Source organism: Oryzias latipes, chromosome 7, assembly GCF_002234675.1.
Source record: "Oryzias latipes chromosome 7, ASM223467v1".
Taxonomy (NCBI): Eukaryota; Metazoa; Chordata; class Actinopteri; order Beloniformes; family Adrianichthyidae; genus Oryzias; species Oryzias latipes.
In genome coordinates, this window is record NC_019865.2 from 19,705,953 (window position 1) to 19,732,601 (window position 26,649).

The 26,649-nt window shown below is 38.9% G+C and overlaps 2 protein-coding genes across 3 annotated transcripts in view; one reads left to right on the plus strand and one right to left on the minus strand.

The window, feature by feature from the left end:
• Positions 1-7,376: 7,376 nt before the first annotated feature.
• On the plus strand, positions 7,377-14,438 carry LOC101160810 (uncharacterized protein C6orf106 homolog). The gene is made up of 5 exons (XM_004070822.4): positions 7,377-7,667; positions 9,916-10,070; positions 10,149-10,346; positions 12,002-12,327; positions 12,677-14,438. The coding sequence occupies exons 1-5, from the start codon at positions 7,504-7,506 to the stop codon at positions 12,707-12,709; spliced, it is 876 nt and encodes a 291-aa protein (XP_004070870.1). The 5' UTR covers positions 7,377-7,503; the 3' UTR covers positions 12,710-14,438.
• Positions 14,439-16,531: 2,093 nt separating this feature from the next.
• The window catches only part of pacsin1 (protein kinase C and casein kinase substrate in neurons 1), a 34,123-nt gene continuing 24,005 nt past the window's right edge, over positions 16,532-26,649 (minus strand). For both annotated transcript variants that reach the window (XM_004070920.4, XM_011477422.3), the window contains 8 exons: positions 25,081-25,237; positions 24,772-25,007; positions 22,762-22,917; positions 21,987-22,162; positions 20,269-20,389; positions 20,078-20,184; positions 19,264-19,460; positions 16,532-19,024 (listed from right to left, as the gene is read on the minus strand). In XM_004070920.4, coding sequence (XP_004070968.1) covers positions 18,915-19,024; positions 19,264-19,460; positions 20,078-20,184; positions 20,269-20,389; positions 21,987-22,162; positions 22,762-22,917; positions 24,772-25,007; positions 25,081-25,237 — 1,260 coding nt within the window. In that variant the 3' untranslated portion in view covers positions 16,532-18,914. The remainder of the gene's footprint in view (positions 19,025-19,263; positions 19,461-20,077; positions 20,185-20,268; positions 20,390-21,986; positions 22,163-22,761; positions 22,918-24,771; positions 25,008-25,080; positions 25,238-26,649) is intronic.

Genomic DNA, 26,649 nt, shown 5'->3' on the forward strand with positions numbered 1-26,649 from the left:
GCTCATTCCTCTCAGCCCCAACCACTATTCCCCCCAACCACCCTGATCGTTGGTGACTCTATAATCAGGAATATAAGGTACATCAATGCCATTACCAGATGCTTCCCTGGGGCCAAGGTGAAGGATCTTCTTCAAGAGCTTCCTGAGGTTCTGCTTTCCCTCCCAACCAGTGTCATTCGGATTATAGTTCACATTGGAACCAATGACACAACACTTCAACAATCCGAAATCACAAAAAGGGAATTTAGGGAACTTTTTACTCTTTTATCCAACACTGGGAAATATGTTTTTATTTCCGGACCTATTCCCACACTTACTAGAGGATCTACACGTTTTAGCAGGATCCTCTCCCTCCACTCTTGGCTGCTGTCCACCTCCCATACGCACAGGTTTGGTTTTATTGACAATTTTAACCTTTTCTGGAATCGCCCCTCTTTTTACAGACCAGATGGACTTCACCCTAGTCTACTTGGCAGCAGTATTTTAACAGCTAACATTCAACATACTGTTCATTGTTTTAAAGAGGATTGACTGCCAGCTTCCTTAACTTCTCCAGAACCTGAACCCGGATCACACCAAATCTCTGTTCTTCCCCTAGGCCCCCTTCATGGGTTATTATCCAAACCCCCAATAACACCTGCCACGCTTCCCATACAAACTATAATAACAAACCGATCTACAACTCAATTAAAAACTTCTAACAGGAATTATAAAAACCTAAAAGCAATCCATATCCAAAATTTGAATACCCTTCATGAACCCGAAAACAATAATATGCTTCAATTGAATCTGGCACTTTTAAATGTACGCTCACTATCAAACAAATCATTTCTTATCCACGACTTAATTTTAGATCATAACCTAAATGGCCTGTTTTTAACAGAGACTTGGAATTGTGGTTCTACTGGTTCACTGTCTGAAGCGACTCCACCCCTTTTTTACTTCACAAGCAAAGACAGAAAACAGGGTAGGGGTGGGGGAACTGCTGCTATCCTGTCTGCTTTTATCAGTTTTACAGACAAATTGTTTCATGAATATACATCTTTTGAATACCAGGCCATTGTTTTTAATAATCCCACTGTGTTGTTTTTGATAGTGTATAGACCCCCAAAGTGTAACTCATCTTTTAATTCTGACTTTGCAGAGCTGCTTTCAATTATACACTTAGGTTTTAGTAGAATAATTATTTTGGGTGATTTTAACCTGCATGTGGACAACCCATCGGACCCATATGTCCAAGAGTTTTTAAACACTTTAGCAACAATGGATTTTACTCAGTATGTCAGTGTTCCCACCCACAACAGGGGTCACACACTGGATCTTTTAATCACTCGTGGCCTGATGGCCAATGTGACCTCTGTTGTGGATGTTGGTATTTCAGACCACTCGTGTGTGTTTTTTACTATCAAAGGCTCTGTCACCCAAAGACTTCCAAAGAGAACTGTTAGAACGCGTTGTCTACACCCTGAAGTGGCTGCAAACTTCACCTCACATCTGGAACACAGCCAACCAAACACTCTAAGTTTGTCTGTTGATATATCTGTCCAAAACTTCAACAACAAGCTCATATCAATAATGGACAAAGTCGCTCCCTTAAAAATAAAAACGGTCAAAGCCAAAGCACCCCCTCCTTGGAGAACAGAGGAAACCAAGAGACTTAAGAAAATCTGTAGGGTTGCTGAACGAAATTGGCGCAAAACAAAACTAACAATTCATTACCAAATCTTTAAGGAAAAACTAACCCAATACAACAAATTTATTAAACATGCAAAGTAGGAATACTATTCAAAATTAATAGCTGACAATTTTTCTAATCCAAAGATTCTTTTTTCCACCATTGACAGACTAATCAATCCGATCTCTTCCAGCCCATATTCTACTCTTAGCAGTTTAAAATGTGAGGAGTTTGCAGTCCACTTCACTGATAAGATAAATAACATTAGATTTAATATCACCCAACGACCACTAACAGTTCAGTCTGATGCATTTTGTTTGCCTTTTAAGAACACACTAGAGAGTTTTGTCTTGATTGATGCTGCAAAGCTTCGTAAAGTGATTTCCCAACTTAAGAGTAAAACCTGTTCTCTGGATCCCATCCCCACCTCTCTTTTTAAGTCTGTGTCTTTATCCTATGAGGAGGAACTCCTGAACATCGTCAATCGCTCTCTTCAGACTGGGATCTTTCCCACATCCTTAAAGACTGCTATAGTGAGACCCACTCTGAAGAAGAGCGGTTTAGATGTTTCAGATCTAGATAATTACCGGCCAGTGTCAAACCTGCCATTTTTAAGTAAGATTTTAGAAAAACTCGTTTTTATCCAACTAAATGATTTTATTAATAAAAATAATATTTTAGAAAAATTTCAGTCTGGTTTTAGATCACATCACTCCACAGAGACGGCGCTGGTCAAGGTTATAAATGATCTCAGGTCCAATTTTGATGAAAAGAAAACATCTGTTTTAGTATTGCTGGACCTGAGTGCAGCCTTCGACACAGTTGACCACTCCATTCTTCTAAACAGACTGCATGACATGGTTGGGATCACTGGAACTGTGTACAGCTGGTTTGAGTCCTACCTCACAGGAAGAGATTTTATTGTCAGTGTAAATGATGCATCATCTGGGAGGCACGGACTGACATGTGGTGTGCCACAAGGTTCGGTCCTTGGCCCCACACTTTTTAACCTCTACATGCTACCGCTAGGTGATGTCATCAGGAGACATGGCATAAACTTTCATAGTTATGCTGATGACACCCAGTTATATGTGGCTGTGTCTCCTGATGACATGGGACCCATTGATGACCTTTTAAGTTGTGTTTTAGATATTGAAACATGGATGGGAGAGAACTTCTTAAAGCTCAATCAAGACAAAACTGACATTTTAATTGTTGGTCCTGAAGCTGAGAGAGAAAGGGTCCAATCCTATTTATCAACTTTTAATCTGAATGTGTGCAATAAAGTAAAAAACCTCGGTGTGATTTTAGATGCAGATCTTAACTTTGAAGCACACGCAAACCAAGTTACAAAGACTGCATTTTATCATCTTAGAAATATTGCCCGAGTGAGACCCTTTCTCTCACAAGCCAGTGCTGAAATATTAATCCATGCTTTTATAACTTCTAGGATAGACTATTGTAATGCTCTTCTTTCTGGTGCTAAGAGAAATACTGTAAACCGGCTGCAGCTTGTTCAAAACTCAGCTGCACGCCTTTTAACCAGGACCAGAAAGAAGGAGCACATTACTCCAATTTTGAAGTCTTTGCACTGGCTCCCTGTCAGCTTTAGGATCGATTTTAAGGTTCTTTTATTAGTTTATAAAAGTTTACATGGAACTGGACCCTCATTTTTATCAGATTTACTTTTAGTCTATGACCCTCCCAGAGCCCTCTGGTCCACAGGTGCAGGTCTGCTAGTGGTCCCAAAGGTCAGAACTAAAACCCACGGCGAGGCCTCTTTTCAACACTGTGGACCTCGCCTGTGGAACAGCCTGCCTGAGGACGTGAGGGCTTCAGCCACTGTGGAGGTTTTTAAGAAAAAACTTAAGACACATCTTTTTAGTAAAGCTTTTACATAGTTTTTACTTGTCCACATGTTTTTATTTGATTTTATAAAATTTTAACAGCTAATTTTATTTGTTTTTATTTTAAAGGAGGGATGTGTATGTGTTGGGTTTTTGTGTGTTTTTATTAATTCATTTATTTTATTATTATTTGCATTTATTTTTTATTATTATTAAATTCTTTTTACTTTGTTTATTATTTTAACTAATATATATATTTTTTTATCTTATTTGTTTTATTTATTTATTTATTTATTTTTTCCTTTGGTAAGCACTTTGAGATGCTATGAAGAATGAAAAGCGCTATATAAATTAAGTTGAATTTGAATTTGAATTTGAATGCTTGACCCCATGAGCTGCTGTAACCACAAAGTTATCTTATCCTATAAAAATTTAGAAAATAATGCAGTAATAGTAAATCAAAGGTTTTTAAAAATAAATAATACATTTTTAAATCCACAAAATATATGTTGCTTGTACACTTAATAGGACAGAGGTTAACAGATTTTTAGGCATTTTATGAAAGACTTTCTTCAGATCTAGTTTTTACATACTTTGAAAAAGTCCTTCTATAGTTTCACTGCCCTGAATCTTATTGGAAACTGACCTGAACGATTCTGAAATTTTAGAAGATGAGAAGTTGAAGAGTCAAGTGTTGAGTGAGAATGTAACTGCGAAATAACTGTAAAATATGTTGCGCACTGATCAGGAATTTTCCCTTGACTAAAAGTAATTTTATAGGTAAAAACAAATTCTTTAGAAATATTACAGTTATAAATAGTGAGAATTTGAAGACTGAAATAATAGGGAAGATGAAGCGCAACTCTGATCTGGTTACAAACTCAACTTAAGTGAACTGCGATCAGTGCACTTTTCTTTTAACCCCTTGAGACCGGAGCTCCTGTTACATATACCTTTGTTCTTTCTTAATTTTGTAGTCACAGGGCCCATGGCAACCAGAACTAACTACAATGGTGATAAAACCCACAATGTGATGTCCTCGTATGTGGAGGCCATGCCTCATGAGGTTAAAAGATTTTAGACCAAATAAATAGCTTTGTTAAAACAAAAAGACAACTTTTTGAAATAAAACATATATCATTGTTATCCTTATTTAATATGGCTTTTGCCTAAAATTGTTGTCAGGGTTATGACTTTTCCCTTAATAAAGAGAAAAACCACACAGGAAATGAGGACTTCTGCAGAAGGAGAATCGGTCTGTGACAGCACGAACTGTCACAGAGGAGTCCTGTCTTCCCAGTGTATCCAGTCTGGTTTTATTGGTGGTTATATGGTTGATAACATAAAAGTGGGTCATTCAATCAAGCAGTACAGAAACATCATATTCTTGAATAATCAGAAGTTTTCAAGTCATTGTTTTCTTACTGAAAGATAGAACTGAGACAGTCATATTATGGTGATAATAGCGTGTTAGCAAATGATATATAACTCTAACAATTGTTGCTATTCAAATTGAAATTAATGTCCTCAAAGTCTATGTAAAAATAATTAAAAACTGGAAATAGAAATAAAAAAACATTTGTTGTTTGTCACGTGAGCAACAACTTTGCCTAATAAAAATGATCATTTTTAATCACTGTAAAAAATGAAATGCATTATACATTTTCAGAATTACATTTTTCACATTGTGACTACAAATCTGTCAGACAATTATTTCTAATGGACAATTTAAGTCAAAAATGATGTATATTTCAAAGTAAAACTGAAGTTGTACCTGGAAAAGAACTATGTTTTTGACCTATTCACATTTTTGTTTTGCTTTGCGAGTTTTTAATCATCTGTTTAAGGCATTATTAATTCAATAAATATTTTTTAAAATTTATAATTCAAATTAAAAATATATATAAAACCAAACAAAAATAAAAAGGAAATAAATTTTAATAAAAATATGAATAAATCAAACAAGGACAACCAATAACATGCAAACGTTAATGTTAGAGGTGGTTCTTGTGATTTATTAATAGGCAACATTAAGAGGTATTAAATGTATACATTAGTTTATGAGGTGGCTTGACGTCTGTTGACTGATGCCATTACAAATAAATTAATTTCATTCTGCTGCCTCTTTGTTCCCAAAGTAGCAGCCCGTGAGAAGTGCAAAAGTTTTAAACAAGGATATTTCTACTGGAACTTACCAAAAGGTCTTCTGAATACATGACGATGATGTTCTTTTTCATTTGTTTTTGCTTAAAAATTAAGAATTAGAGGGGAGAAAATGTCTTACAGATTTGATTTGCACAATTGAATCGGTTAATTCAAAAGGGGCCCAGGTCCACAATTTTTCAAAATAGAGATATAGGTTCTATGGTCTTCAAGGGAAAAGCTATCTGATTATGTGCAAAAAAAGTCCCAAGTCCGTTGTAATGTATTGACTATGCTTGACATTTAAAATGCATTAAGTGCAAAATTCCTGGACCTGGGTCTCTCTTGCATGGGTTTAGCTTTATCCCATGGCAGCACTAGTTATCCAATATGGCAGCGCCCCTGTTTAATTCAAGAAGGGCCCAAGTCTAGAGACTTTAGTTTGCTAGTCCTCTGACATGATAAAAGTGAGGTGCTTCATATTTTAGCATTTGTAAGCTATGAACTGGTGCTAAATCTGTGTAAAGTATTAATCATTTAGTGTAGCCTCCCTTTAAGCTATGCAATTAAAATCATTTCCTGGAAAAACAAAGCACTTGGACTTGGGTTCCTTTGAACTAACCAATTCAACTAAAAGAAGTGAAAAAATTACAGAAATTAAATTGAATTCCCTGCAGAGAGAGGCAAACACCTATAGTGATTATTATTTAATAATATAATGATAATAATATAATAATAGTTATAATCTCTCAAATATTGAATTTTATTTAAAAAAAATTGCAATCAGATGCTGTAGATCCCTTATTGAAAGAACATTATTGTTCCTGTTTCATCTCCTTTCATGCATAGATTTCAAGAACGGTCTTGATCATATGTAAATGCAAGTTGGTCTTCAGATTATTTTAAAAAACGAGTAAAATATTTTCTCAAACTTTTTGTAACACATCCATGATCACAACAGATCTTTTTTCTCTCAAAGTAACAGAGTTACATAAAAATTACTAAATCTTTGAAACATTGGTTGGAGGAGCAATTCTAAAGCTTGCCATTCTGCAGAAAAAAGATCCTTGGCACATGTCTTATTGCACCGCTTCCTAAAAGCTCTGTGCACATCATGTGAATAATCTCTTTGCTTATTGCAATAATTCTATTGTGTTGTCAGCAGGAGAATTGTATTTAACTGAACATAGCAAACACAGTAGAAAAAAACATTTATTTAAAATCTGTTTTAACTCGTATGTATCTATTATTGATTTAACTGTTTTGCTTTTAATTGTTAGAAATTGCGTGGTTTTATTACAGCAAGGGCGTAACTGTTCTGTCTGTTTGCTTGAAGTACAATATTAAAGAGTGGAATTTACAGGGCTTTTTCCCATTTTTCCTATACCCTGTCACGTTAGAGATACATAACCTGCTTTAAATGTTCCATTTATATTAGTTGCCTAATTATTGGGCTCAGATATTGTCTTATGCTACTAAAATAAAATAAAGGCCTGTCTTTCTATAAAATCAAACTTCGTAACATATTCATTCTGTTTTGGGTTTATGTTGAAATAGCTTTTTGTCTTTTAAAAGAGATTTCACCATAGCATCATGCATGGAGGTCAGCATCTCTTCATTAGGGTCGTTTACATTACAACATCTGATTTTATCGCAGGTAAAACCCGCTCAAACTGTCTCATCTCGTGAACTCAGGTTGCGCATGCTCCCCTGGTCTCTGCGCGGGTTTCAATCATGTGACATGCGCACTCGGCCCCGTTTTTTAGTGTTGTTATGACAAGTCGAGGCCTCGGACTAAATTAGGAGCGGAACCCCAGTGTCTGCTCGGGAGAATCCGTTATGGAGAGCATGGACCTGGACCTGGACCTGGACCAGGAGCTCATGCAGAAGTTCAGCTGCATGGGGACCACAGACAAAGATATTTTGATATCGGAGTTTCAGAGGCTTCTTGGCTTTCAGCTAAACCCCGCCGGCTGCGCCTTCTTTCTGGACATGACCAACTGGTGAGCTCGGAGTCTCGTCTGGCCTGCTGTCCGGTTGCAATGGGAAAACATTAAAAAAAATGCGAGTGTTTCTTTCTTTATGAGAGGTTGGACTTTAATGAGATAACTAACCAGAAAAGAACGAAACTAAGATAGCAGATTTTCGTCTTTGTTGAGACACAAACTTGGCGGTTGTAGAAATTAGCCGTGTTAGCTAACGATGTAGTATCGCAACTAGCTGAGTCAGAGTACTGACTTTTGATTGCTGGACATTGTAGTGTTAAGTGGCTGTTTTTGATTATTTTCATACAATGTTCTATCTTTTCTGACTAGAGTATAGGTAGCAACACGTCGTTTTCTTCTTTAAATTCATAAGTGTCAGCGTTAGCTTGTGCCCGCTGTACCTGTAGCTACAGCTTCTGTTACGTAATCAACAACGCTTCATTCAGGTCTGACGCTGCTTAAGCCATCTGTGGTAGTGCAGTCCATAGTAATGTTTATCTTATGGTACCTGTAGGCATTGGATGTTTTATATAAAAAAAGAAAGAAACGGACAAACGTGTTTGTTTTGATTTTTTTTTTTTTTTACCAGCTGAGCCAATTGTTAAAAACTGACTTCCGGTGGATCGAACAACACACTAACAGAAAATGAAAGAACGCTTCCCTCAAAGGGAAAATGAATATGATGAAATACTTTTTCGGTAAACATTGCATTTCTGAAGAAAAAAAAACTAAGATAAGCGCGTCTGCATTGTTTGTAGCCGATTTATTTCTGAAAACGAGACTACGGCGGTGATTTCACATAAGTCTTTAGGGATGTCACGTGACGCTTCTCAGTAACCACCTTTCTAAAAATAAAGCGTGTAAGCTGATGGATGACCTCCGTGTCAAGAAAGCGCTCTGTTTAGACATTTAGAGTTACGACTTATGCATCATTGCATGATATGTTTATGTTTTGGTGGAAGTATTTTCTTTAAGCTAAACTACATTTTGGGTGGGCGTTTGGGAACCAAGATTAAAATCTAAAAGAGTTTAAAATGTAGGACTGAAAGGCAATAATGCATTATTTACATTAAATCAGTAATTGTATAGATTTTTTTTATGTATTACAAAGTGCACAAGTATATTAAGTTGGGGCAAAAAAAAAGCAAATATCGAGTGTAAATGAATCTATTTAGGGTAAGTGCAGCCCTCATTAGTTCTTATATTACATAACTTGTATATGAAATATATGAATCATTTGTTTGGTCAGTGCTTAAACGGCTGGATGGCTCAGTTGGCTGCATGTAGGATTGACGCATGGAAAACCAGGGTTTCTTCAATTAGCTTCATCCATTGTGGGTCCAACTTGGGTAAGACCATTTGCGTTACTGCCTAACTTTGTAGCCACAAAAGGGCCCACGCTTGGGTCCCCCTGTGCTGGTCCCCAGCCCAGATAAAATACAGGGTTGTGTCAGGAAGTATCCTGACGGCATCCGGCGTATAAAACAAACAAACTGCCAAACCACCTGTGCGACTGACTCTGTAAAAGCTGATTTCCTGTGGCGACCCCTGAAGGGAAATGCTGAAAGGTGAAAGACAAGATTTGTGGGTCAGGGCTTGGTGGCTGGACAAGCAAATCACAAGAAATCGATGTGGTTGGTCAAGTAAAGAGACGGTACTAAAAACATTAACTGTTTCTTAACCGTAGGAAATTGAAGTCGAATTGAATTGAACTAATTACTAGGGATGTAAAAGATTCAGATATGCATAGAAAAATCCATCAAGCACTAGAAGTAACAGCAGTATCGACTGAAAACCTCAGATATGAACAATTGGTAAAAATATGTTGAATCGATCAAGAAGTTTCTTTTCTTGTTGTGCTCTCCAGTGTCTGCCTTTTTATGTACAAGTAATTCAAACAAAAAGACGTCCAATCACAAACTACCTGAGTTACAAGTGGCTAAAGGTGAACCGCAGTGAGGGATGTGTGATGTGTGCACTAAACGCATAATAACCATCTTTTTCACACCACTGCAAACAATACCTGAAAACATTAATATGACACACTTTACTAACCACAAAGAAAACCGGCTAAATGACCCACAATGACAGGTTTTTAAGCTTAAAGCTGTTATGTCAAAGACATTTTGTGATGGGTTCTCATTACAAATAAGACGTGGTGCGGACTTTGAACAGCACAGTAGCTATTGATTTCAGTATTAACCCACCATTGTTTTTGTTGGAATTCAAATCTGTTCTGATCACTTGGATGTCTGCTCCTTTCCAGGAATTTACAGGCTGCTATTGGAGCTTACTACGACTTTGAAAGTCCCAATATCAGTGCGCCGGGCATGTCTTTTGTAAAGGATGTAACCATTGGTGAGGGCGAATCCGTTCCACCTGACACGGCTTTCACGAAGACCTGGAGGATACAGAACACTGGTGGGTCATCTGGAACCGGCGTGTAATGTCAAAGAAGGCGGGAGCTTATTTGAAGTTTGAATCCCGTTTGTGTCGTAGGTGCCGAGTCGTGGCCTCCAGGGGTTTGTCTGAAGTACGTGGGAGGAGATCAGTTCGGACACGTGAACATGGTGATGGTGCGCTCTCTGGATCCCCAGGAAATGACGGATGTCAGTGTGCAGATGCACAGCCCTGTTTCTCCTGGCATGTATCAGGGTCAGTGGAGAATGTGCACGGCAACAGGACTCTACTATGGAGGTATGAGTGGTTAGCCTACACCACAATAATACACAGCAAAGAATAAAACGAGTTAATAATAATGCCTTAAAATTTTATTCTTGTCTGGTTAGAGAATATTTGAAGGGAAAAATAAAACATGATCTTTATGTTATGAGAGGTCAGAAGTGGTGTCTGCAACCAAATTCTTAATTTATATTTTTATTTCACTTATTAAATTTTCAGCCTGTGACCGATTTGAGTTTAGAGTTTACAAAACTACATCAAAGGGTTTAATGAAGGGAAAATGTTACGGAATAATTCAGAGTTAAGGATGCACAGACAGGATTGTCAGAAAATAGAATAAAACGTTTATTTCATAAAGTTTTGCTTTGATCCTATGGCTACAATCACTGAAAATATCAACGGTAAATCCAGAGCTAGTGATTTACACGGGAAAGTATCGGTTTGAAGTAAATCTATATTGGAAAAATGACAGGCTTTTCGTAACAGTTACTAAGAGCCAAAACCAGACTGGAGGCAATTGTTTGGACTGGATTGTTAGACAACAAAACACCTATTTTGTTTATTTATTTGGGTCTCAAAACATTTCCGAGAAGCGAGCTTTAGATTTTGATCTGATTCAGTGTAACTGCCTATTTGTTACACTGAATAAAACCTAACTGCTTATTTGTTTAGCTGAGCATCTGTTGCTGTCTGATGATGAAATACTCCATAATTGTGGTTGTATTTAACTCTGGAGCACCACTGTAAACTGTTTGTAAATTAACTGCAGGATAATGATTTAAAGATGGCTGATGTCATTGGCATGTATTTACATGTGACCAGCACAAAAAGCGATGGACATTTATGCTGGCCACACGTAATACGTGCAGCCAAGATGCACACTGCTGCATTGCCAGCACATATTTTAAGTGCGTCCAGGGCTGAATTTTGTTGTTGGCCACAGGTATTTAAAGTTAAACGTAAAGTTAAAGTTCGATTAGTTGTCACGCTCCTAGGTGTGTCAAATGTTTTCTCCACATTTGATCCATCCCCTTGAGAAGTGGTGAGCAGCAGAAACAGCCGCACTCAGGAGCTATGTAAGGGTTAGTGGGCTTCGAAGTGTGCATTATCAGAAAAATGATGCACGTGGAAGCCTGAACCATTCGATGTGAAGCGGAGTATGGTTGCTTCTGCAAAGTGTGTTCATTCTGAAAATGCACACTTCAAAGGCCATTAACCCGCTTATACCATGGTCACTTACAAAAATAAATAAACCTTCAATCAGTTTTTCGTACTTAATTCTTGTCATTTTTTCGGTTTGGATGGCTTTTTTCCCCAAAAGCGGACCATTTGTTATGTGGTGCGACACATTGTCACGGTAACGTGTTAACTTGCCCCTTTGCCGACGCGGACCGTAATCCTAACCGTAACCCTTCCTCTGGGTCCGTGCAGCCAAGAAAAAGTTCAGGGCTGGCTGCACGGATTTGGAAAATTCTGTGCATATAATAACTTTTTTTTTATTTTATAAATGTACCATTCCCATAGGTTTGATAGAAAGTCAAAGTTCAAGAGAACAGCTGCTATTTTACAGAACGCTTTGCATATAAATTAGCATATTTTTTGCATCCCTGTAATTTCCTTTAGCTTTACTCTTTTGCGTTTCTGAGGATGCTGGTCGCTTCCCTCCACAGATGTCATCTGGGTGATCTTGAGTGTGGAGGTTGGAGGACTCCTAGGCGTCACGCAGCAGCTTTCCTCCTTCCAAGCGGAGTTCAACACGCAGCCTCACCGCAGCCTCCAGGGAGACTACAACCCCTTCGCCTCGCCACAGAAAAGCAAGTGCCCCAGCAGCAACAACAATCACTTGAACAGTGACAGCAGCCATAAAGGCGCAGAGGAGCGTTGGCAGGAGGGCCCACACCCGCTGCAGCAGGACCAGAACGGACTTTCAAACAACTCTGTGGATTTAGTAGCAAATAGTCTACAAAGCAATCTGTCTATAGTCTCTTGTAACCAGGTAAGATTGAATGTTTTTCATTTCATTAGACATCTTTAGTGAAGCCTTTTTGTGTCTGGTCCTTAGATGATTTAAAAAAAAACATCAAACAACTCTATGCAAGTAAAAATTAATAGAATTTCTCTAAAAGACAAAAAAATATTAGATTTTTTTTAGGTAATCCTCACAGCACAGATTCAGCTATAAATTTCTATGGACAAACCCTAAGGTAGACCATCTGCCATTAATGTAAGGACTAATCTTAATCTCCTTAAAGCAGACCTTGTGAAAAATGAGCAATTCTTCCTCGCCCCCCCAGTGTTTTCTCATCTTCCTGTCTTTTAAAAGCCTGTTTTCCTTTGTTCCGCAGATCCAGGAGCCCTCTCCTTTTGGGCACTCTTAAATCAAGGGACTTCTCACACTAAAGCAGCACTAAATCGTACCTCTGGAACCCGTCACAACAACAATAATAATAATAATAATAAAAAAAACAACCAAGTGGCTTTCCGACAGAAATAGTTGAGATCAAAAACACTTTCTGCTACATTTTGAGATGCCAGGAGGCAACGCTGGTGACGTGCAGCTGAACGAACATCCCACACCCGCTGTATGCACGTATGAATGCTAAGTTAAAAAAAAATGAGTGCAAAGAGTGACATTTTATTATTATTTTTTCTTTTTATTTGTTCTTAGCTGGCAGTGTGTGCATGGAACCGTGGTAGCAGGGGCGTGAGTTTAAGAGCTGTGTGTAGATGTGCGTGCATTGTGACACCTGGAAGAAGAGACTTTGGATTTGAAGCCATTTATTTTTTTTGCCAACAGATTCTTCAATATCTGCTCCAAATCTTAGTTCAGTGATATATATATATATTTTTTGGTTTGTCTTTTTTAAATCAAGTGTCTCACTGGAAACCTTAAAGGGGGTGTTCTTTGAAACACCCCCCCCCCCCTTTTTTTTTCACTTTCCAGGATTTCAAGGATCGTTTTTTGTTTGTGTTTTTCCATGGAATATTCATGTCTTTTCACACTACTTTTACTTATTAAAACAGAAACTTTTCTTTCTTTTTCACTTGATTTTCGATACTGACAAGATGAAAAACAAAAAAAAAGTTTGAATCATTTGCATGAATTGGTTTATCATAGCAGTAAAACTGAATATTGTTGAAGTGTCACGCGGTCGCAGCGTACGTTTAAACTTTCTGTGTTATTAACTGGCAGCTGGCTAAGATAGCCGTCAGTCACACTGTTTGTGTAGAGATGGCAGTCATTTTGATGGAGATAATCACACGTCTGGAAGTCTGGGGGCTCTCACCATCCACCTCTTGAAGCAAATCCAAGATGAATACATATTTGCATACATTTGTCTGTTATCAAGATAACACTGAAGTCAAGAGATGTACATATCTGTAAAGAGATTACTTCATAAAAACAGAAATGTGTCTTTCTGCACTGAATTTTTCTTCCTTTTTTTTTTTTTTCATTTCAACATTTGATGAATGTATCTGAGAATTCTCATTGATGATCTCATCAGCCACCCAAAGAATCTAAATTAAAACATTTTAACTGACCTGGTACCTGGAAGTGGAAATGAGTGATCTGCCTTCTGTTCCTTCTGACGCTTTGCAAACCACTTTTAAAGATTCAGTAACGCTGCAGCCTGAAATGATCAGGATTTTGTTCTTTACAAAAACATCCACTAATGGTTCTTATTAAAGTGGTCCGATCCGAGCAGGAAATGTACGCAACTTTCATAAATAGAGCTGTCTCGGAGCATTTGCAGCTAAGCATCCTTTTTTTGTTGTTTTTTAAATAAATAAAGCTGTAAATTCTCAGGGTGCTAAGCCATGACAGGATGATGACAGCTAATTGCACGAGTCCACAGGCTCTATATCTGTGCATGTTACCCTCTGTCATCCCAGGTACCTACAGTCTGTCCGTCAAGTGTTTTTTGTTTTAATACCCCTGAGTTTCCAGCGGCGATGTGGAATGAATCGGTTGGCATGGACTCCTACAGCAGCAGCAGGAGCAGCACATGTATGCGAGTGAGGAAGTGTGAACATTGAATGCCACTCTCTGTATTTTTAATGAATGTTTGTATGATTAAATTATCACTGAAAGTGGAAAAATGTGAACGGTGTTATGGTGTGCAGCTTATTTACATCTTTTTAGGACTCAGGAAAGGTTTTACAGTGCGTTGCTATCGTTAGTAAAGCAGGGATTGAAACAGATCAAACATACTGGAATTATTACAGTATAGACAGCTGGTTTTTCTAATCAGTTTCTTATAGTGAGAGTGGATTTAAGGGCTTTTTAAGGCTGGGTGATAATTAAATCGATTCATTCTAAAATTCGGAAACAGCAAACGGCCCACACAAAACAAGTTTTTTCTCCTGAAAATGAGTTTTTCTGGTTAGAACGAGAACACAGAAAACTGGGACAACTTTCTCAAATGACGAAGACTGATTTGGATGTTTATGTCTGACATTTGCACAATCTCCGTTAGACCCTGATTAAAGTTATCGATTAAAAATGGATAAGTTCTTCTGGTGTTCAACTTGTTTGTTGCAGATTGTAGAAAAGTGAAAACGTATATTTTTCATGATCTCGTTATTACGGCATAACTACATGTTCTATCTTGCAATAGCGACATCTACGATCTCGTTATCACTATAGAACAACTTGTTATCTCATGATTACTCGATAGTAGATGTATTTATCACAAGAAAATGGGAAAAAGGAAAAAAACAAAAAAAAAGCTAGGTAGATCCCCGTGCTAGTTGGGTGAGCCCGCCTGTCTCTCGCATCGTGCAGAAATAAAAATGGCCAGCAGTGACTATATGAGAACTGGACTGAGTGTGATGTCACCCATAGAAAATGACTTACTTCCGGTTCCAACCAAATAAAGTCAATTCAGTTGCCTTTTTTTGGGCGGGGGTACAGATGTTGCCATGTTGGAGCCAGACGACGTCAGTAAGCAGTTATTGGTCCGAATCGGTCTGACTCAACATTGCTATGGCAACCACTATCACCAATCTGGAATGAGCTTGTTGGAAGGCCACACCCCTACCACTTGAAACTGGGCTTAAGAGAATCTGTCAAACATTCAATTTAAGTAATTTAAGTGACTGGTCAGTTTATAACTTGAATAATTTTTAAAGGATTGGCAAGAACAAGGGTGCAGTGGTTCAAGTCCCAGCTGGGGGACTTGAACCAGAACATCAATGGGGGACCTTTGCATGTTCTCCCCGTGCATGCGTGGATTTTCTCCAGAGACTCCGGCTTCTTCCCACCATCCAAAAACATGTTTCATAGGTTAATTGGTTACTCTAAATTGTCCCTAGGTGTGAATGAGAGTGTGCATGGGTGTGTGATTGTGGCCCTGGGACAGACTGCCGACTTGTCCAGGGTGTCCCCTACCTTTCCCCGCAAGTGGCCGGGATAGGCTCCGGCAGCCCAGTGACCCCAAAAGGGAATAAATGGATTAGAAAATAAATGAATGAATAGCAAGAACATAAAAAAGGTGTCAGAGTAAGAATGGTTATTCAGGCAATTAGAACGACTGAGTTATAGCTGTTTATTTCTATAGAGGTCTATGAGATTTTGCCTTCTTGGAGTCAGCAAGGGGGTGGGGTTACTTAATTTAGTTTTCTTATGAAGTCAATGACTTCCGCCTGCTGCAATGTCATCTTTTGTGTGTGTGTGTGTGTGGGGGGGGGGGGGGGGGTCATTTATTACGCCAAAATACATTTCCACTAGACTAGACTAGACTTGTGCACATTCTGGTAAGTATGTGGTGAGCTCAAACGTGCTGTAAGAAAGAAGAATTTTAATGCGGGCCACAATCATAATTAAAACATGCTGAGAAAGATTGAGTATTAACTACTCAATATAGTGTTTTAAAGAACAATTTCTATTTAAATTATGTATATTATAAAAAACAGGACATTTCTCACCTGATTCCTTTCTGTTGAATTATGGGTAAAATTTACTTACAATTTAGTTTTTCTCTTTTATTTTTTACTTTGCTTTACCTAAAGTTCCTTTTAGGCCCAAAACAAGTGATAGTAATGGTAATCTAGTGCTTTGAAAAAGAAGAAACTTCTAATAATCACAACAAAAACAAACCACAGACACCACCCTTTTTTTTTCCTAACAAACTTGTTTCCGTTTCAAATCACTTTTGCTATATCGACACAGCAAACTCTCAATCCCTGCCACCATCACGGTCTGTGATCGTTTTCATCTTTATGCATATTTGAATGAATTTATTATTACATCAAGATGAACAGGCACTACACCAGTTAGGAGATAGAAGTACATCACTATGAACAAACATCTTCTAGGACCTCTAATATAGGGTTTTTCACAGCGTCGCCTGCTGTCTCCTGTGTGCATAAGGAAGAGTTGAACATAGAAAATAAAAATAAAAGCATTTACATGTACACCTTTATACTTCCTCAATATGGATTAGATTTCATGTTCAACTCAACACAGTTGTACAGTTACAATACAATATAATCTTTAAATTACATCATCATATACAAATCTGACAGCGTGGGATAACGTCACGCTTTATGATACACCGACGACTCCATTGCAATAAAATTCCTACAATATGGTGCTATTACTTAATATGTTGTTCATTGCTGCAGTCAAACGAAACACATTTACATGTATAACACTACATTTTGTCCTAATAGTCAGTCGCTTGCACTTTTTAATTTTTTGGCCATTTTTTTGTCTTTTTTTGTCTTTTTTTATTTTTTTTATTTTACATTTACACAACTCATACACACTGAATGATTAGAATGTTATACCCCAAAATAGTAACCCGGTTATGTAGCTTGTGTTGTAGTGTGTGTCTTAACACCTCTGTGGGTGTGTGTGTGTGTGTGTGTGTGTGCGTGCGTACATATGTGTGTTTGTGTGTTATTTGTGTGTGAATCAAAGATGTGGGACAGTTTGGAGACAGGAGTCCTTTTTGCTATGCTGGACAGCTTTACTCTAAGACACAACTTGTGAGCTGGTGATGTGTTTCTCGTCACATGTGAGAGCCTGACGGATCCTTTTTCCAGGCAGAGAGCTAAACACATCTGGACCACTTCTGGATTGTTTCTCAATCCAATGCGACAAGGTCGAGAAAAGAGCCTTTCTCCAGATTTAAGAGCAACTTGATGGTTAGCATTTGATGAATGAATTTGAGTTGAGTTTCTAAGCGGAGCCAGCATGTGTGTGTGTGTGTGTGTGTGTGAGTCCAAACGGTAAGGAAGTGGTGTTTTTTTTTGCAGAGATTGTGAAGTTGGGTGGACTGGAAAAGCAACAACACACAGCAAACAAGCTATTTCACATGTGGAATGTGAAATAAGCGCATGGAGAGAAAAAACATCGTTGATGGGTCTTTCTTTGGCTCAGCTGGGACCGCATAACTAGTGCCTTTAGCTTCTCTATGTCACTAGTACATTCATGTCCTGTTGGGAGAGGTGCAATCTTCAGGCACCAGGCCATTTCACAGTAACGCATCGCCATACCTCCATTGTTGACCCTTTGCCCTAGAAGAAGAGTCCCAGGCACAGTTTTTTTTGTCAGAACCCCACCAAACAACACAAATGGTAAGCCCAAGAAGAAATGTGTCACTCACATTTCTTGGTAGTCAAGGCGGACTGAACTCAGACTGGATTTATTGACCCACAAACAAAAATTGTCGGCACAAACCATAAATCCTTTCCATAGTGTTGCATGAGGATGATATGGTCAAAGGATTTACAATGCCGAGAAAAAACATAGGAATGTAGAAAAATAAAAAGTAAGATCAGTTCCTCACCAGATTTTTTGATATCAGAAGCATGTCCAGGAAGATGCTTTTTTTCTTTCTTTTTGATTTCTTTTTTTTTTGCTGAAATGTTGCATCAAATTGTTGGTTAAACTTTGGCTACAGGATTCAGGGGTGGATAGCAGAGGGCTGGGGGTGCAGATGGTTGCATAGCCCATGCTGCTATGCAAAACCGGAAACGATTCAACACACAGCACTGCACACGCCGGAGAAGAGAATCGACCAAATCACACATACGAAGAAAAAAAAAGCAAAATCCAAACCGAGAGGAAACGAAAGGATACAGTCTGTGGTACTCTTAACACTACACGGCATTCCTGATGTAAGAATGACACACACAGCATTAGAAATGCTACACAAAATGGCATCACATCGTATATACACAACGCAGGTTTAAGATGGGTAGAACTGGTAACATTTTCTGCCCTTTAGCACAAACTGCAGCAACACTGCAAGCTTTAGCCAGCTGCATCCTCCTGTCAGTGCAGCCACAGAGAAGCATTGTGTTCCTGCTCTGTCCTGATGCGGGTTAGTGTGTATAAACTGATAGAACTGCTGTTTTTAACGTGTAAGTCCACCCACCCCCACGGACGGCTAAAATAGGTTATAATGATATATTGTCTCTTTTTTTAGATTACTAAGATTTATTTAGGCAAGACTGCTTGACGCATTTGTTGGGCAGGGGATGTGTTGCTCGTAAGTCTCTGGCTATGTGCGGTGAGGTTGGACGGGACGGTTCAAGCTGCCTCCAGTGGCATGTCCTTGTCGAGTTGCATGACTAGATTGGCTCAACATAATTGGCTGGGTACAGTCCCTCCTGGCCACTGTCCAAACGACCTCTACACCAGCCCTGCTCGTCTTCATCTTCAGTCTTGGTCAGCTCATCACCTGTGAAGATAACCACTTTCTTTAATCATCACATATGTGACGGTTGATGAAATGTAAACGGGCCTGGGTTGGAGTTCATGGGCTCAAAGTGTAAGTAATTTACTTACCAATTACTGTTTAATACAGAGATGAGGCCATAAATGTAGCTTTAGGACACTTGTAACACATGCTTGAACTCAGCATCTTATCCTCAGCTGTCAAAAATCACATCAGCCGTGTGCTCCGCTACACATGTTTACCTGCTTTGAAAGACAGCTCGTCCTGTTCCTGGCCGTCATAGTCATAGAGAGCACGCACACGGACGCCTTTGCCCGCGCTGGAGTCGTCTTCAAAGGAGTTTCCGTTCCCACCGTTTTCGTTGCCGGAGTATCCAGCAGGCTGATCGTCGTCAGACCACTCAGCCGAATAAGTTTGGTTCTTGTCATAGCTGCTCACACTGAAGGAGGAGGAAGAAAAGACAATTTTCAGCTACCCAAAAATGCATCAAAACCTTTCAACAAAACCATTCTTTTAATCCCTTGGTGCCAGAAATTATTTCTAATTATAAAAAAAAATTTTCATGTATGTTTTTGCTTTCAAGCAGAAGCTTAATTTATGTCATTTTGGAGCTGAAGTGGTTTGATGCATATTTGCATCAATAGGCTTCAATGGGATAATGGAACTAATGTCTTTAATGCGTTCATTATTCCTACTAAAACACACAAAAAGTAACATTTCTGCCAAATAAATTTTGCATTGTGTGCATTTTGTTGGTGTGTGTGTATTTTCACATAGCCTTAAAAAAAACAAAGTGCCAAACATGTAGTCAGTGTATAGCACTTAGAGGAGAGATTGTGCATCTTTGCTTGAAAATTATAGGCTCAAATGGTGCAATACAGAACAGAAAAACTTACCAGTTGCTTTGCTAAAAACAAAACCCTTCAAAACAAAATTTGGCCTAAACTAAAAACCTTTCTCGCATTATTTTGCAAAGCGAAGTGTAACATCCTGTTAACGCAAAATCTTTTTAAAAACCACAGATATTTCTGTAGACAACAGACTTCTTGAAGTAACCTGCTACGATCACCAGGTGGAGCAACATGGTCAGTGCTCGGAGTGGGTGGAGCTCCATCTGGTTTTTTCTTCTTTGGAGGAGCTGCAGCCTGGTCTGGGTTGTACTCCTGGTGTGAGAGTGCAAACACATGAAAGAGGGGATGGGAAAATGCAGCATAGAGGAAGCAAACGTGTGATGTGTGCCGTCATACCTCAAATGCAGGCCAGTTCATGTGCATCCCTGGACCATGGTTGTTGCTGAACCACTTCAGGTCCTCTTGTGTGTTAGAACCCAGGATCATTCGCTCCAGTTCTCTGTATATTGTAGCATAGCTGCAAGCACAAAAATAAAAAAAAAAGCGAAATTCTAGTCCCAATGAAGACACAAGTGACGCAGTAGCTCACATCACTGAAAAGGTCTAGTTCTGTTTTTTTTTAACCAAAATATTTTGCTGTAAATTATTCCTCTGAACACTTTCATGCTTTACACAAAACAGTGTTGTCATAGCTTTATCAAAAATCTGCAGTGCTCATTAGAATAATGAAAAAAAAATAGTTGCAGAAATATTCTCTAATCAGTGTCCCTGTCAGGATCTGGATGAATTCTGGTGGATGCCTGCGAGGAGATTAATCAGCTTGAAATGAACTCATCTGATTAGAACCCAAGCAAATGATTGTAAATCTGTTTGTTATTTATCATTGGTCTAACAGAACGACTACTATCTATGAGTTCATCGCTTGTTTCAAAGGGTAACACTTTAAATGACAAAAAAGCCAATATAGAGAGACCTGAAGATCCGTGGAAGACGCATCAAGATCAATCTGCTTTTTAAACAAACTAGTGGCTACTACTTGTGAATTTTCCTATCCATCAATTTTCTGAACCTGCTGAAAGTCTCTCAGGGTCATGGGGTTACAGGAGCTTGACCCTTACTGTTAGGGAAAGGCAGGGTACACCCTGGACAGGTTGCCAGTCTGTCACAGGACCACGCAACCACACACACATGACCCCCAGGAGCAATTTAGAGACAAAAGTTACCCAAAGAGGCATGTTTTTGGACTGTGGGGGGATTCCGGAGCGCCCAGAGATAGCCTACACATGCACGAGGAGAACATGCAAACTCCACACAGAAAGGTCACAGGTGGGGTTTGAACTAAAGCCTTCTCTCTGTGAGGGGAGAGTGTTAACCAATACACCACCGGGCAGCCTGTTTGTCAATTTAGTAAGAAAAATCTGGTTTTAGGGTGTTGTGATAGTTTTCTCCATGCTGTCGTTTTAAGGCATCCTGAATTTGCCGGACAGCATTAAAAGTGGTTGTCATGCTGCTTCAGGGTTCGCCACACCCACCGCCCATGTGTAGCTGCACAGAGATCACAGAAGGTTCTAGAACCTGGATTTTAGACCCCCTCTGAACATCCATTTGACTTTTCCCTGATGCAAAGTCATCATTTACTTTATGTTTTAACTACATGTGTGTCTGTTTATTAAAAGTTTGTATTTTACTTTCATAAAAAAAAAGAAAAAAACACCAAACATGTCAATCAAAACACAGATAAAAAGACTGGAACACTATTGCCCAATTTTATGAAAACTTTGATTTTTTTGTGAGTCCCCTGGCCCTTCTTTTTGTCTTCACTCTCTTCTGCATGTCAGACTGTCTCGGTCTTGCCTGCTGCAGCAGGGTGGGGGCGCCTGTGGAGGTAGACAACCCGGCTCACCACAGGATGACAAGGCTCGATGTGCAGATGAGCTCATCCTGCTTTTCATGTGCCCTAAATCCCCATTCAACTTACAGAGTGTTCCTTCAAGGTGCCTGTCCACGTCCTTCATATCAGGGACCACGAGTGATATCAGTGATGAACCAGGTTGCCAAGCAACAAGTGGGAAATAGGCTATAAAATGTTGTTGTTTCTCATCGGCGTGACAAACCTTTGGTTTTCAGTGAGGTTGAGATGGCGTTTGATATCCAGCAAGGCCTCCTTGAGAAAGGTCAGCCTTTTGATTTCATGCTGCTGGCACAGGTCAAACACCTGCTCCATGGACTCCATGTACTGCGGGGTGCATTTGTTCAGCTCATCCAGAGACTTCTCATACTTCTCTTTAGCCTGGGAGAGAGCAAACAGAAGATCCTTCTATATCAAAACTAAATCAAGACTTGAAATAAGAATAACCCACTATTTATACTATTTTTAACTTATCCACTATGTCTTTCACATCTGCTTTGTTATTTATTAAAGTCCCACTCCTATATTTTTTTAACCATTTTCAAATATCGTTTTTTTGTCATTATGATTATGCCATTTTATCCACACAAAAAAAACCATTTTGTTTTCTAGCACGTAGTTTCTGCAGACTATCTGTAGTTCATTAGAAATTCACCTCTGAGCTCTGGGTGGGATCATTAGCATAGAGGAACCCCGCCCCCTTTCCCCTTGCTGTTGCTGAGAGCTCAGAGCAAGGAAGCTTGTGGCCCACCCAGTATATTTTCTACGTCACAACTACAATCTTTTCAAACTGTATTTTTTCTTCTCCTCACAACCATTTGAAGAAAACAAATACTCAGGAATGCAGTTTTGAGCTTAATTGACTTATATATGTCCTCCATCATCAGAAAAATGCCACAAGAACATGTTACAAAAACAATCTTCATCGAAGTGGGTCTTTGAGAGCCTATGGAGCTTAATCAAATCCCAAAGTTTGTTACCTTTTGCACATCCTGTTTGCATTTGTCCACCTTCTCGTGGAGTTTCTTCTGCTGGTCTGGCGTGACGGAGGCCTCGGTCTTGCCGTTGGCCTCTCGGGCTGCAGCCAGCCTCTCCTCCTTGCAGGCCAAATGGTATGTTTTCTTTGCTGCTTCCATCTGTATATCCAAACACAACAAGTGGTCAACATAAAAGAAAAGAAAAATCAATCACACAATAAAGCGACACACATTCATCATTTTTGGATAGCAGAGCCATATTTTAAGGAAAATACTCTGTGACTTGTGCACAAATGTTTTAGTTTATAACAGTTTTTTAAATACAACTTTTAAATGAAATGACACAGCTACACCACGATGGACGGGTCGTTTTGAAGTTTCCAAAGGACACTGCTTGGTTCGAGCGCTGCATTTGTTTTGTCATCTCTGGATTGGGCTCAGGGAATGCTGTGCAGCTCAACGGTTCAGATTGGGGTTTTCCTTGGCTCATGTGTACTGTAAGCAGTTCTTAGCTGAAGACCAGCAAAGCGTTGTTGTTGCTTTGGCACCAGATTTTTGTGGCTGCGGGCCAGTTGTTTGGCTGCAGAAACACAAAGGGCCGCTTTGAGGGTGGAGCGGCTGTGGCCCCACTCTGGAGCTGACATCTTCAGTCCAAATGAAAGAACAGTCTGATATTTGCATATTCATCATGAGTCCTTTGTTACTCCGTGGAGGAAGTTTGTTGCTGAAATCAAACATTATTTCAGTGGTCACCACAGTGAAGTGATATTAACTGGGAGTTTGATTTTTGTTTTTTCATACTGATACACCAAGCCTGGTCTTGCACCAGCTACCTGCTAAATCCAAGTCCACTGCAGTTTATGCAACCTAACATTGCATTCAAAAGCGCTCAAACCTTGAAAATGAGCCCCATATCATCATACCTCAACCACAAAACAAAAAAAGAAATAAAAAAACACTTACACAAACTAGTCCAGCTAAAAGCATCAACTGGGGCAAGACTTGAAACCAAACCCTAGGATGGCTTTATCTCTACTGTATGCCACATCAAGGGAGGGATGACGGCGGCGGCGCCAACAGCAGACTGTTTTGGAGCAGAAATGATGTCACCCTAACCTCTATCACCCAGTGTCAACAGTGTCTCGCTAGCCAATTGCCTTAAAGCTCCACCCCCACATAAAATTTAGCCCAACACAAACAAATTAAAATTATAAACTGAGGACTGAAAACAAAGCGTGTAAGAAACAAAACAAAAAAAAGTTGAAAAAACTGATTAGTAAATGTCGCAAATTAACCTTATTTTTCATTTATAATAACAGATTTAGGTTTACAGTTTTTGTATTCTAGTTTCAAATTCACAATTTTTCAGGTGAAAATTTCCATATTCCTTTCAACTTAACATTGTATAGTTTTCTAATTAGCTAATTTGTTTTCTCAATATTTTCAATATTTCCTTAATGTTTACTTTTGAGTTTAAAGCTGTTTTCAAATTTAAAGAAAACATTTTCAAAATTTATTATGTCTATTTTTCACATTTGCAATCTGATTGTTCATTCTCTTTAATAGGATCCTGATATGACCCCGTACAAACGTACTCATCTGATTACCAAACCATACCATAGAATACATACATTCTGGCTGAACTTCAGTCCTACAGCTGTGGACTTTGCCCGGCTTTATCCATCACTTTGCACTTGGTAATCTGGGGTTTGCACACGACACCATTATAACCTTTATACACAGGACTCAGTCTCTTTGTCTACCACTTTTAAACATCTTATCAGTTGTGATATTAAAAATGTTTCACCTATATGGTTGATTGCACCGTATATGTCTGGATGGGCCTTGTTTTAACCCTCTGATTTTTCTAAAACAAAAAAACAACACTTTTGTCCATACCCCGCCGTCACACAACAGTAGTTAGGATAGGCTCTGATGACTCTGGTGACCCCGTGACCCTGAAAGAAATACAGCGAGTTAAGAAAATGGATGGATTTCTGTTCACAAACGTACCTCCTTGAGTTTTTTGGCCCATGGCTTCTGAGCCTTTTTGAAACCTTCTTCTGCTTCCTTAGCCTCTTTGAAGCCTCCAATCATTTGCTTGTGATATGCCTCCTTCTGCCAGTTCTTCACCTTCTCCACATCTTCATTCAGCAGGTTGTTCTTCACGTCTTGGTGCAGTTCGCTTACTTTTTCTGCCTCGGTCATCACAGCCAGCCAGGCTCTCTCCACAGAGCCGTACTGTGGACCTGAGAGTTACTTCATTTTAATAAAAATATTGAATGCAGAACGTCTTCGTAGAACAACCTTAAAAAAGCTGACCTTTCTCAATGAGTTGTCTCCATCTTTTGGACCAAGTAGTTAGCTGATCTCCGTACGCTTTTTCTATCTTGGCACGTTCCTGCAGGCAGCCCATAAGATCATTGCAGAGCCGATGGCCATCATCAAATCTCTTGACGGCGCGTTTGTAGTTCCCCACCTGAGCTCAGAGAAAAGCAAATGCAAGAGACTCACAATTAATCTTGTTTGCTTCTCAAAGAAGAACAAAAAAAGCTAAATATAAGCCTATAATGACATGTGCATCATTAAAAAAACATACGTTAAGGTGCTAAAGTATCTACCCATCTGCTTTTGCAAACAGCTATAACAATAGCTTTAACAGCTTCAACTCTGCTTGGAAAGCTTTAGAGTGTTTGCAGTACTCTTTGTTCTTTCAGAAGCTGATGGACAGGAAGGCTGCACTGGAAAAAATATCCTTCTCAGAACAAATAAAAAATATAAAATACTATATGTTTTAATTGTTATAAATGCCAACATTTGCCTATAGTGAAATTTTTCTTAAATTACTTAAAATATGTACTGATGCCTTGCTCTTTTAAGACAAAATTGAACCTTGAAATGAGCTAAACAACACATATTTAGGGCTATAGTTCTGGTAATTGGAAATTTGATGTCCTAAAAATAAGCTTGTATTGTTAAAAGGTTTTACGTCGTTAAAATACATACATACTAATACTTTCCCATCATCCTCATTTCTAGACCAGTTAAAAGAAGACTAGAGATAAAGATTTAAAGATAAATTTCTCAAAATTGTATGTACAATATAAATAAGAAAAACAATTTTTTAAAATGTATTTAACCTTTGTTTAACCAGGAAGGTCCTGCTGAGATTAAAAACCTCTTTTTAAAGCGAATCCAGGCCAATAGGCAGCAGCTTCTAAAACAACAGTACATTAAACAGACAATTATATTACATTAAAATGTCTAGATTTATAAATATAATTTGCAAGCAAACAATGGGGGCCTCTAGGTACTTCAGTCGCATTTTAAAAGCATTTAAAGGGAGCAGATGTGTCAGTTTCCAATCTTTCTGTAAGATGTTCCAGGTAGCAGGAGCAGAGTGAAGAAATGCTTCTTTTTCCCCAGCTCTGTATTAGCAAAAGGCACAGTCAGCAGTATCAGCTCATTTGATCTCAATGAGGGAGATTCTACGTTTCTCCTCTTGAGTAAAGAGCGTATGTAAGGGGGTAGCAAACCAAGCACGGCCATGGAAACAAAAATGTATACATGAGACTGCCTCCGAATAGCCAGGGAAGATCACTGTAGTCTTGTGTCCAAGACACAGTGGTGTGTCATCGATTTACAGTTAGTTGTGAACCTCAAAGCAATATGAAACATTGTGTCCAACATTTGAAGACTTGACCATGGGGCATTCCTATACAGAATGTCACCATAATCTATCCCAGGCAAAATGGTAGCAGTGACAAGTCGCTTTTTTACTTTAAAAGAAAAGCTATGCAAAAGGGAAAACCATGTTTCAGTTTTAATTTCTTTACAAGTTTTTCAATGTGTAGTTTCAAAGTGAGGGAGTCATCAACCCAGACACCTAGG

Bases quoted from the DNA above. Each gene is read 5' to 3' on its own strand.
- LOC101160810 (XM_004070822.4), top strand. From the start codon at position 7,504: ATGGAGAGCATGGACCTGGACCTGGACCTGGACCAGGAGCTCATGCAG. The intron at 7,668-9,915 runs GTGAGCTCGGAG...GCTCCTTTCCAG, and splicing joins TTTCTGGACATGACCAACTG to GAATTTACAGGCTGCTATTG. The intron at 10,071-10,148 runs GTGGGTCATCTG...TTTGTGTCGTAG, and splicing joins CTGGAGGATACAGAACACTG to GTGCCGAGTCGTGGCCTCCA.